This window comes from Nycticebus coucang, chromosome X (assembly GCF_027406575.1).
Source record: "Nycticebus coucang isolate mNycCou1 chromosome X, mNycCou1.pri, whole genome shotgun sequence".
Classification (NCBI taxonomy): domain Eukaryota; kingdom Metazoa; phylum Chordata; class Mammalia; order Primates; family Lorisidae; genus Nycticebus; species Nycticebus coucang.
In genome coordinates this window covers 77,114,957-77,126,470 of record NC_069804.1, presented here as the reverse complement: position 1 = coordinate 77,126,470, position 11,514 = coordinate 77,114,957, and the positions used below count along the sequence as shown (strand labels likewise).

The following is an 11,514-nucleotide window of genomic DNA, read 5'->3' as shown; positions in this document are numbered from 1 at the left end:
TACACATGATTCTACAGACAATATGGAGCCATCTGATGGTTTTGAGAGATATAATATGATTTCTTTACAAAGATTAGCTGTGTCCTTTAGGAAACTCAGTTTGGCAAAATTACTTTCACAAAGTCTCTGTTAAGTGCTTCTGAAGTGCATAGCATTGTGCTAGGTGGAGGATGGATTGGAGCTGCAGTAATTGGATAAGAGATTAGTTGGTAGACTATTGCAGTACTTCAGGCAAAAGCTACTGAGAGTTTAAAGCAGCTTAATGGAAGTTGGGGCGGAAAGCAGGGGGAGGACTTGACACATATTATGGAGTAAGAATGACAGTATTTGGTGACTATTTTAGGTATGGGTGAGGAAAAGAGAAGAAAGACTGAGTGACTACTGATAGTAACGATGATCAGCATTTGAGTGGCTCCTTTGTGCCAGCTGTTGTGCCAAGTACTACATGTATGACATCTAATTCTCACAATAGCCCTTGTTGTAGACTAGGACGCCAAGGAAATAAAGGAACTTGTCTAAAGTCATACAAGTGGGAGATGGTTGGGGCTAGACTTAGAACTCATATAGTTTGGCTCCAGAGACCGTGCTCTGATTCCCATGCTGTGCTGCTTCTGGGGGAGTTGGCGCACTGTTTTCTTGAAATAATTTGACAGCACTCCCTCCTGGCCATGCTCACTTTCCCCACTCTTGTGAAAGAAGTGGTAGAGGTGGAGGGTGCCTTCTGCCACCCCTCTGGCAGTTCTTCCTGAGTGCCTTTCCCCCTTGTGATGGACCTGGTGAAGGGAGATGGGGCTAAGAGACTGAAACTGAAGCTACAACAAAGGTGGAAAGCTGGTAATCCACAGGCCACATGGGGATTTGCCCCATGTGGAGGTAGTTTGGTTGTTTTGTTTTTAGACTTGAACCAACATTTAGGAATTAAGGGGCTTTGTAGCAAAATCCTGAGTCCTGATTTCCACTGAAGAATGAGAAGATCTGGAAACTCTGGGCCTATGGTTCCACCAGAAAACCCTGGGTCTTGGGCTGCTCCCCTTGCAAAGACCCCACAGTTCTCATCATTCCCATTTGAGTCTACACTTTCCTCAGCCTGGCCCACTTTGCTCCTTATCCGCCTCATCCCTGCAGGTGGTTGGCTTTGTGATTCCTTGTCTAGAATGGAAACTACAGAGTTTACCTTTTTCTTCCTGAGATTTGAGATGACAGGGGACCAGGCACAGGGTCAGCATCCCCTGGTCCCACCCCATTCCCAAGCCATAGATTGTTTCCTAGGGCAGTAAGCTCCACTCCGCAGAACAAAGCCATAAAGGGAGGGTTATCATCAAGTCTTACCATTTATTTCTTTATGGGGTTAAACAAGAGCAGAGAGACCTCTGCCCCACAATGCAACGAAACAGAAAGCAGTACACATACAGACTCTCACCGAAACACAGAGGCACAGGTAAGGGGGGGCAGAGACAACTGAATCATAGCCAGGTAAGGTAGGAAGGGATGGGGACTACTAGGAAACCAGCTTGGAGACTCAGTCATAGGGACTAGTGCAAGAAAGTCCTACTCATGAAGCACAGTGTAGAAAATGGCAGAAGAAAGCTGCCCGGCTCTGCTGCCTGTGATGGAGGGCAGGGTCAGCTGGAGAGGTGGTGGAAGATTGGGGTTAGAGGGCAGATGGGGGCAGTCAAATGACTTTGAGGTGGTGTGTGGTGCCCCTTTCCCCTGCCACTGGGAAAGGCCTTGGGCTGGTCTGGGCCAGGGGTCTCCTGGGCACTTGGTGAGAGGGAAGAGAAGATGGGAGTCTCCAAGGGTCCATTCCCGGGGGCCATATGGTCCCCCTTTACTTCCCAGTCCCTTTTCCCCTCTTAAGGATGCGGGAGTTAGAAGGCAGTACCTAGGGTCTCTCTGGAGCCCAAGCACCTGCCCTTTCACTTACACATAAGCATGTCTGGAAAAGAGCCAGCACCTCTTCCCCTTCCCAGCTGAAAAGAGCACTCTAGGGATGGGCTATGTGGCCAGGCCCGAAGTGCTGAGGGCCAAACAGGGGACTGTGTGGGCAGGGCATGGGGTGTTTGGAGGGGAACAGCCTATGAGAAATGAGAAAACTGGCAAGGAAGGATTCCCTAGTCTCATGAAACCAATCTGGGACCCAGCTGAGGCCCAGGCTTAATGATTCTCTCTCTACTAGGGAGGCCTCCCATTCATCCCTAAGCTGATCAAATGTGGCTCTCTCCTTCCTATCTCCTTTTTGGTTTCACTCTAATGCAGCTCCATGCCTGCCCCTCCACTTTACTCACCTAGCATCACGTCCTAGAAGGACACAGGCCCTTCTGACACTGAAAGCCCCCAGGCCTCTCACAGAAATACAGTTCTTGCTCCATTTTCTTGTTGGCTTTTATTGACTTTTAGATGTCCCAGGAAATGTGCCCCTCCAGCAGATCAAAGCAAGGCTAATGACCTGCAAGGGGCACTCAATGGCTCTTGTCCTACCTTCTAGTCTGACTAGACAGTCGAAATCTATCAGCTAAGAGATGAAAGCCCATTATTTTTAGTCAAATGGTTCTCTTGCTAGTCTCTGGACTTTCTCCAGCAAAGGATGAGGTGACTGGAGCAGGGGACTCCATTACAGGGTGAAAAGGAGTCTGGTTGTTCCACATCTGGGACAGTAACCCATGGGGTCAGAGATGGAAAAGGATGAATACTCTTTGGTAGGCTGGGGACAGGGACAGGGTAGGGATGAGGGGGCTCATCTCTGGAGAGCTCTGGAGGAATCCCACCAGGTTCTCCTTCATGGAGGCCTGGGCTAGGACAAGATGGGAGAGTATGAGGACCCAGGCCAGGTGACCCACTTGGGCTTAAGTCCCTCCTCCGCATAGAGATCAGAAATGGAAACGTCTTTGGCCCCAAGGCCAAGATCTCCAGGGCAAGAGTGGCCCTTGGGAGTATGTGCACCTTCTGTAAGATATGGCCCTTCAGACAGCGGCAGTTGAACTACATGCCCTCAGCCATCTATTTCATGGCCCCCAAACTCAGTTCCTGTGCTCTTTCCCAGAGGGTTCCTTATGTAACTCTCTTTTTGAGAGAGAAATCTCTTTGATTTGGGGAGCAGATCTGGAGCCTGCCTCAACACTAACTGCCCACCTCTCCAAAGCCAGGTGGCAGTAGCCCATCAGGCCATCTCTCGAAACTCTCTGTCCCTATGTCTCCTCTTCCCTTCCCTTTCCCTGTCTTCACTCTCTCAGCACTCATTCTGTACCCCATTCCTACCCCTCATTGCTTAAGGTGGTGGGGCATAGCTAACTGAGGCCCCAAACTAGCCACAACTGTGCGCAGCTCATCTCCTAGCATGGTGCTTCACATGTGATGGGCCCAAGTGGAGCAAGGTGCACTGAAGTGGCAGGAGGGCCATTGCAGTGTCTGCCGTTGCCTGTAGGCATATGGGAAGGGGGGAATTAAGGATCCTGGCAACAAAAGGAATGTGGAGGGGGGAAAGAGCTTCTCCCCTTTGTGCCCCCCAACATTCCCTGCAGGGCCAAGGCTGTGTGAACAGCCTCCTTCCCTGGGGTCAGGGCTCCTGGCAGGGGTGGACATTTCCAGCCCCCACTCCCCCCCTTTGTTTGCTAAGCCCCACAGATGGGGTCTTGGGAGGGGGCACCTGTTGCTCCTGCCTTTTTCTCCAGGATGAGTTTTACAGCTCCCTGAGGCCCTCTGAGCATTCTGTTGGAGCTATTTTGGGGGTGGGGGTAGGTTAGGGGAGAAGTGTGGTCCCCCATTTTCCCCTGCCCCCCACCTTGTCCTATTCCCCCATGGGAGGAGACCCCTCCCCCCACCTGGAGGGGCTGATGTTAGTATGTGGTGGAGGTCTGTCCTCCCTCCCTACTGTCACTCTTCCAGTGTCAGGCCTTCTTCTAGGGAAGGCAGTGTCTCCAGCCCCAGTCCCCCACCACCCTGGTTGCTGGAGAAGGACACCATGGTATGGAGGAGCATGAGAACAAGGACACAGAGCCGGATCCTGCTGGGGCTGAGACGAGAACCCCCAGAGACCGGCAGCAGGGAGGGCTTATGACTGACGCGGCCTGGGGGGTCATGGTGGGGGTGGTAGTGGTGGTACTGTTGGTGGTAGTGGTGGAAATAGGAGTGGTGGAATTGCTGGTGGTGGGTTTTGGGGGCCTCAGATTCCTTGAATTTCTTCTTCTCCGACTCACAGGAGACCCACTGCACGTCACAGCACTTGGTTTCCGGCCGCTTTGGTGAAGTATCCAGCAACCCTGCCAATGGATAAGGAAGGTGTGGTGGGGTGCTCAGAGGGCTTATGGCTATGCCTTATGCCTTAATCTAGAAAGGTCTGCTCAGGGAGCCCTATCCAAGACTCTTTTCCCCTTGGTCCTCAGCAGTTTCCCTTTCTAAGCCCTTCTTTCCTGGAGCCCACAGCCAGTTTCTCCAGGGTGACTCCTTGGCTGTGTGTTCTAGATAAGAGATGGGCACTCTGATCGTTCACCCTATTCCACTTGGGCCCTATCCCAAACTGGGGACCTCGGTGCCCACTTCTCCAGCCACTGGCCTTCTTCTAACCTGTCTTCCTTATTGTCCTCCCTGCTCCCACTCCCCTGGCCTGGTGCCTGCCCTGGGCCCCCAGCCTCCTCCCTCTTCCCCAGTTCCCTGCCTTTACCTGTACATATAAAGCCAGGGAGCCCTCCGTACACCATTTCCTCATTGTCAGGGAGTATAAAGGGGCACCGGGTCTGCACCTCCAGGCAGTATTGCTTGCAGGGCACCCAGCGCTGGCATTCCTGCTGGGTCACGCTGAAGTATTCTGAGCACAGCCAGGCCTTGTAGACAGCCTGTGGGGAGAGGAAAGAGCATCAGCCCATGTGCCAGCCCCTTCCCACCTCAGAGGAGAGGGATGAGGGGGGCGTAATTGTGGTCTCAAAAGTAGATTCACCAGCCTAACCCCAGGATCCAGGGTTGCAGAGTTCAGGTCAAGGCCACTACACTACATCTTACCCTAAGATCTCTCATCTTATAGCCCAACTCCCGAGTTGCCCAGTCTGCAATAATCCAAGAATCCAAATTTGTTCCTTGGCAAAAATCACAAAATTACTCCCATGTCAGAGCTGGAAGGAGCCTTACCAATCAATCCATCCATCTCTATCATTTAACACTTGGTCCACAGAGGTGGCTTAACTTCTCTGAGGTTACCTGTGTATAATGAAGCAAATTTCAGTTACGTTTGATTCAGCAAACAATTATTTCTCTGATGGTGTTGAGTTCTTAAGTTCAAGAAAGAAATGAAAAGAATAACTTTGCTCTACCTCATTGGGGTGTTGTGTGGATCAAATAATATGGCACATATGGAAATATTTTATGAACTATAAAGTGCACACAAATGTGAAGAGTTATTTTTAATATAAATGGGAATATGCCTTACTAGGCACCACAATTGCCTTTGAGCTCTACTTAATCCATGCTGAGTCCTTTTGGCTTCAGCTCTGGTACAGAGCAGACATCATGGACATTGCTACATTTAATTTGGAATCTTGGCTTTGCAGTTTCATTTCATGGGTATACTTTCTGCTCTTCATCTTGCCCACCAATACCAGGCACTGGGTCCTAGCTGAGCAAGGTTCCCTCCTCCATACTCTTTGGCTATCATCAAGGCAGGGTTTCTTAATAGTCACACTACTGACATTTTGGGTTGGATAATCATTTGTTGTGGGGGCTGTTCTACACATTGTAGAATATTGAGTAGTATCTCTGGACTCCTAGATGGTGGCACCATTCTCTCCCTTCACCCATTATCACAACCAAAAAGATGTCCCTAGCCATTGTTGAATATCGTCTGGGAGGCAAAATTCTCTCCCATTGAGAACTACTGATTTAGTTCTTTGCTACTCAAAGTGTGGACCTGGGCCAGCAGCATCACCAAGGAGCCTGTGAGAAATACAAAATCTTTAGGCCCTGGCCCCAGTTTGCCGAGTCACCATCTCCATTTTAACAGGATGCCCAGATGACTCTCATGCACAGGACTGGAGTTCTGCCTGCATCCAGCCCTGGTATCTTCAGGGGTTCCTTCTAGGTTCATAGGTGCTCCTCACAGCAATAGCTCTCAGACTTCAGTGTGCCTCAAAATCCCCTGGGGCTGGGCTGGGCACAGTGGCTCACACCTATAATCCTAGCACTCTGGGAGGCCAAGGCAGGTGGATTGCCTGAGCTCACAGGTTCCAGACCAGCCTCAGCAAGATTAAGACCTCGTCTCTAAAAATAGCTGGGCATTGTGGCGGGCACCTGTAGTCCCAGCTACTTGGGAGGCTGAGGCAGGATGATCGCTTGAGCCTAAGAGTTTGAGGTTGCTGTGAGCTATGACACCATGGCACTCTACCAAGGATGACAAAGTGAGACTCTGTCCCAAAGTGTATATATATATATATTTTAATATATATAATTAATTTTTTAATCCAAAATCTGCTGTCACCTTTAAGTCTTGATCATTCCAGTAAGTGCCACAAAGCCTAGGTGTCAGCCTTTATTTCTCTTTCCCTGCACCGCCACATCTAGTCTATCAGCAATGCATGGCAATTCTAGCTCCACATCCACACCATTGTGGAGGCCATTATCCTCTCTTACCTGGGTGACAGCCTGCTATCTGGCCTCCCCACCTGTACTCTGGCTTTTTCCAATACACTGTCCACACAGAAGTAGGAATGGTCTTGAAATGCAATCGAATCATGTTACTCCCTTGCTTCAAACTTTTCAATGCATTTAGACTAAAACCCAAACTTCTGACCACAGACTTCAGGCCCTTGCATAACTTCACAACTTTCTCTCTCTCCAACCTCATTTTCTTTTTTTTTTTTTTTTTTGTAGAGACAGAGTCTCACTTTATGGCCCTCGGTAGAGTGCCGTGGCCTCACACAGCTCACAGCAACCTCCAACTCCTGGGCTTAAGCGATTCTCTTGCCTCAGCCTCCCGAGTAGCTGGGACTACAGGCACCCGCCACAACGCCCGGCTATTTCCAACCTCATTTTCTATCTCTCCCTTCAAGTTCATCATACTCTATAAACACAGGTTTTCTTTCTTTTTCTTGAACATGTCCTACTTCTTCCCACCTTAGTGCATTGGCATATGCTGCTCTCTTGGCCTAGAATGTTCTTCCTCCACTTTTGGCATGGTTTGGTTCTTTTTGTTTCAAGTCTCAATTTAAGTGTCACTTACACAGAGAGGATCTCCCTGACCCAGGTCACTAGATGGTGCCACCCTCATAATTCTCTGTTTTCATTAGTGTTTCTTTACACAAGTATTACTTTGTACCCTTGCGTTTTTTCTCTGTCAAACCCTCTAAAATGTGAGTAGCATGTAAGCAGAGATGAGGTTGTCTTATTAACCACTGTTGCTTAGTGAACAGTAAAAGTAAATGAGGACATATCCCTACTCTCAAAGAAATGACTTGAATTTATGGCAGATGGTCTATACTATGAGAGAGGTCAAATCATAGGCCACTGGAGGGAAGCAAGCTGAGCAGCCAGGAAAGATTTCAGTGAGTAGAGAATGTTGAGCTTGGACTCAAAGTAGGATTTTAGATGGGTTAGGTAGAGATAAGACAAAAGGGCATTCCAGGCTGGGGCAACAGCTTAGGCAAAGACATGGAGGCCAGCAAATGCATGGCGTGCTACCAAAACAGAGAATGGTTTTGTGCGAATGGAATGGAAAGGGTACCAATCTCCTGTTCATGGATGTATGCTTCCAAGTATTCATTATTATGAATAACCCTCCAAGGAATATCTCTGTAGACATACCTCTTACACGTTTGTGTTAAATTTTATATCTATAAATTCCTAAATATGAAATTTATTGTAATAAAAGCTATGTGCAAAGGAATGAGAAAGGTGTGAAAGGAGAGTAAAATGAAATTGGTGAAAATAAGAGGCAGGGTAAGAAAGGGAGAGAGGGAGGGGGAAGAGAGGGGCTTAAGGGATACAAAAGAGTAGCAGTGGGGTAAGGGGTAAAAGAGAAGAGGTGTGTAGGAAAGAAAAGATAAGAAAGAGTGAGGGTGGAGGGTATATAATGTGAGAATAGTGGGGGGTAGGAAAGGACAAGTTGGGGAGAAAGAGCTGAGGACTAAGTGGTGGAGGGTTTACAGGAAGTGAGATGAGTGGGGTGAAGGTGAGAGGAAATAAAGGATAAACAAGAGTAGGGGCATAAGAAAGGGTGAGATGAGAGTAAGGGTGAGAAGAGGGAGTAAGTGATATGGGGTTAAGAGTGAGCAGAGGGTGGATTAGAAGGAATAAGGGTGAATGAAAAAGATAGAAATGTGAGAAAGCAGGGGTAAGAAAAGAGGATAAGAGAACACAAGGCAGGTAGGAAAAAGAAATAGAAGGCAGGAAAGAAAACAAAATCACAAGAGCTAAGGGGCCCAGTACCTCAGAGACTTCTGCCTCCATCTTTTGGACCCCACAGTGCCAAGATGAGTTTCTGTCCGCAGCATCTGCCCCAATCTCTGCAGCCTAGACCCAGAGTCTGCTTCATCCTCACCCCAAACTGTGTGGAATGACCTCTACTCCTGACCCTGCGTCCATAAGTGGGGTTCAGAGGTCCCTGTGGAATTCTCTCTGGGCTCTTTCAAGTCAGTGCTCCTGCTTCTAGGTAAGCAGGGCCCAGTGGAGTTCCTATTCTCCTCCCAGGCAACTGCAACTTGCCCAGTAATAGGCTATGGTGGCTGGGCACTCCCCACATCTGCTCCTGGAGGGAAGGAGAAAGGGAAGGAGGTAGGAAAGGTGGGGGATGGGAGGGGGTGGCCTGACAGTGGGAGTGCAGCCTTTCTCCTTAATGAGACGACCCCCTCTCAGTCCCCACACCCCCAGCCAGAGTCACCATGGCAACATGTGGGCGAACAGATTGCCTGGGGAGGACACCAGGCCTGTGGGTGGTGAGGCAGGAACAGGCAAGGAGCTAATGAGGGGAATGGAGGAAGAGTGACACAGGACTCAGAGGTAATCCAATTCCTTGGCTTCACAGATAGCCAGCCGAGGCCATTACTGGCCTGCATGCTTCAGAGGTGAAAGGCTCTCAGTGCTACCACCTAGGCAACAAGTCTGCATTAGACTATATGGCCCTGTTCCTAGGATGGGCCCAGGTAGTTGCTCTGTCACATCAGCATTAGGACTGAGCCAAGGAGTCGGATTATTTGGTCACAGGAGCCTGGACAGTCATCTACAAGGAGGGGGAAAAGCCAGGAGGGCAAGGCTTAGGAGAGCTGTGGGGCTTGCTGGATGTGGGGCATGCAGGAGGTAATGTCTCAGCACCAGATAATAGTCACTTGAGAGACCCTTGCAGATTATTTGCTCTCCAGCTTCAACTCTGGGTACATATTAGAATCACTCGGAGAGCTTTGTAAAAATACTCTTACCTTGCTCACATTACAATCCAGACCAACTAGGGCAGAATCCTTGTGGGTGGAGCCAGCACATCTGTAGTTTTTCAAGATACATCAGGCAATCTTAGTATGCAGCCACAGTTGACAATCATCAGTTTAGTACTACTTCATCATTTTACAGATGTGAAAACTGAGGCCCAGAAAGGCATGAAGGACTCATTTATAGAAACATAAAATAGTGGCAGATGGAGGAAATTGAAATCTTGTTTCCCTGCTCCAACTTCAGGGTTCTTTCTATTGAATGATCCTGTCAGTAACTGTGAATTCAAAACTCAGGGGGCAGAACACAAGGGTGTGGTAGGGGAGGACAGCTGAGGAGAACTAGGCCTGCTCTGCTGTGCCAGGCTTTTCACACTCCAGCCCTGGCAGAAAAGGCTTCTCCATTAGTCTCTGTCCTCTGAGCTTAACCATCCTGGACCCTTGAGATGACAGCAGGGGATGGGTGGGGCAGAAAGCCTTGGCCTGGCAGTGCCCTCCTTTCCCCACCTTAGTCCGGCCACTTCTGGGCTCAATCAAGTTCTGATTTCTACAGCCTAGTTGCTATGGGAACCGAGCAGGGAAGAAAGCAGGGAGTAACTAGAGGAAACACCAATTAACCCAAAAAGGAATCTGGAAAGGCTGTTCCCCCTTCTCCCAGCTGGGCTCCAGAGCCACTCCTGAGATGGGAGGGGCAAGGTAAGGGGGATCCCCATCCCTCCAGGGCTCTACAGTTGCCAGTTTAGACAGAAGAGGGAGGACCTAGATAGCCTCACCCTCAGGCTCCCTGGCTTGCAGCCCTGGCCAGGGCATTCTCATCCTTATTCTCTAGAAGGAAGCACCTGGCTTCCCCTGAATGCTGCTTGAATGCACACTTTCACACCCCAAAGCCAGGACTTAGGGCCAGACATTTTAGAAAAAGGAGGCTGTCCTGAGCTGCTTGGTTTAGGGACTAGAAAGCCCTCCAGGGAGGAAAGCTTCAGTTCTTGCCAACCAGAAAGTAAGCAGTTTCCTTCTTGTTTTCAACTTTCTTCCCTCTCTAGGGCCTATTTCCCCATCCAAATCCTCCCTATAGATGTTCGCTTCATGGCTGCTTGTCTTCTTAATGTACCACTGGGATCCTTGGCCAGGAGTTGCAGCGACAGAACTTGTGGAGACAAAGCAGCAATGGGCTTGGGGATGAAACCCACAGTCCACAGCTCAGTACATCCAAGCCAAGATTTTACCCATGGGGAAACTGAGGCCCAAAGAAGGGGATTGGCTTAGCCAAGCCAGATGGATGCAAGAAATCAACTACAAGCCAGGGTAAGAAGGGAGGCACCCTTACAACAATCTGAAACCACTCTGTACTGCACCCATCAGCACACATAGAATTCTGTGAGGGACCCCTGGGGCAGAGTCTAAAAAGAGCCAAGTGCTCCTAGTCCCAACTCTGGGCTTTCAAAGAGTTGGATCAGAACAGTGTAAGGGACAGGTGGGAGCAAGATGGCAGCCGAGTAACAGCTTCTTTGCAACTGGGTGTGGTGAGATTGGGGAGAGAAGACTCCAGGCATCTCCGGCTTGTGGGCTCTGCCCAGAAACACACCTTTGGGGATGCAGGGGGGCCAGTGAGAGACTTCTCATCCCCAGGAGGAGGACAAAAGCAGAGGAGAAGTGGCAAGTGGTTGTGTTTGGTCTGAGGCTGCCACAGCTGTAAGTACAACAGCAGTGAGATTGCAAACAGGGAAGGCCTTCCCTGTGGGTTGTTTTGTTACTTTGGACATGGGAACTCGGTTAAATTATCTTGGGAGAACTTGGGTGAGAGTGCGGGTGACTTTAAGCATTGTGCAGGGTCTGTGACTGAGCCGGTAGGCCTGAACAGAGTTAACATTGTTCGGCTGTGGGCCGTGCACACAGTCATTGTGGGAGAACTGCCCTGCAGGCTCCACCCTCAGGGTTACAGAGTGAGGCTTGGGCTGGGAGACCTTGGGCCAGTGATCTAGTGACTGTAAGCAGTGTCAAAGGCCGGGACTGAGATGCTGGGGAAGAGCAGGGTTTTCAGTATTTGTCAGTAGTCAGCCCTCAGGAGCATAGAGCGAGGCCTGTTTTGGTACATGGGATAAGTGAGATCCTAATGACA

At 49.6% G+C, this 11,514-nt stretch overlaps 1 protein-coding gene across 1 annotated transcript in view; it reads right to left on the bottom strand.

Moving 5' to 3' along the window:
- Window positions 1-1,312: 1,312 nt before the first annotated feature.
- Window positions 1,313-11,514, bottom strand: part of NALF2 (NALCN channel auxiliary factor 2) — a 37,104-nt gene continuing 26,902 nt past the window's right edge. Inside the window, exons 2-3 of the mRNA XM_053580982.1 lie at window positions 4,658-4,829; window positions 1,313-4,256 (exon numbers count right to left, since the gene is read on the bottom strand). Of these exons, the coding sequence (XP_053436957.1) occupies window positions 3,871-4,256; window positions 4,658-4,829 (558 nt within the window). The 3' untranslated portion in view covers window positions 1,313-3,870. The remainder of the gene's footprint in view (window positions 4,257-4,657; window positions 4,830-11,514) is intronic.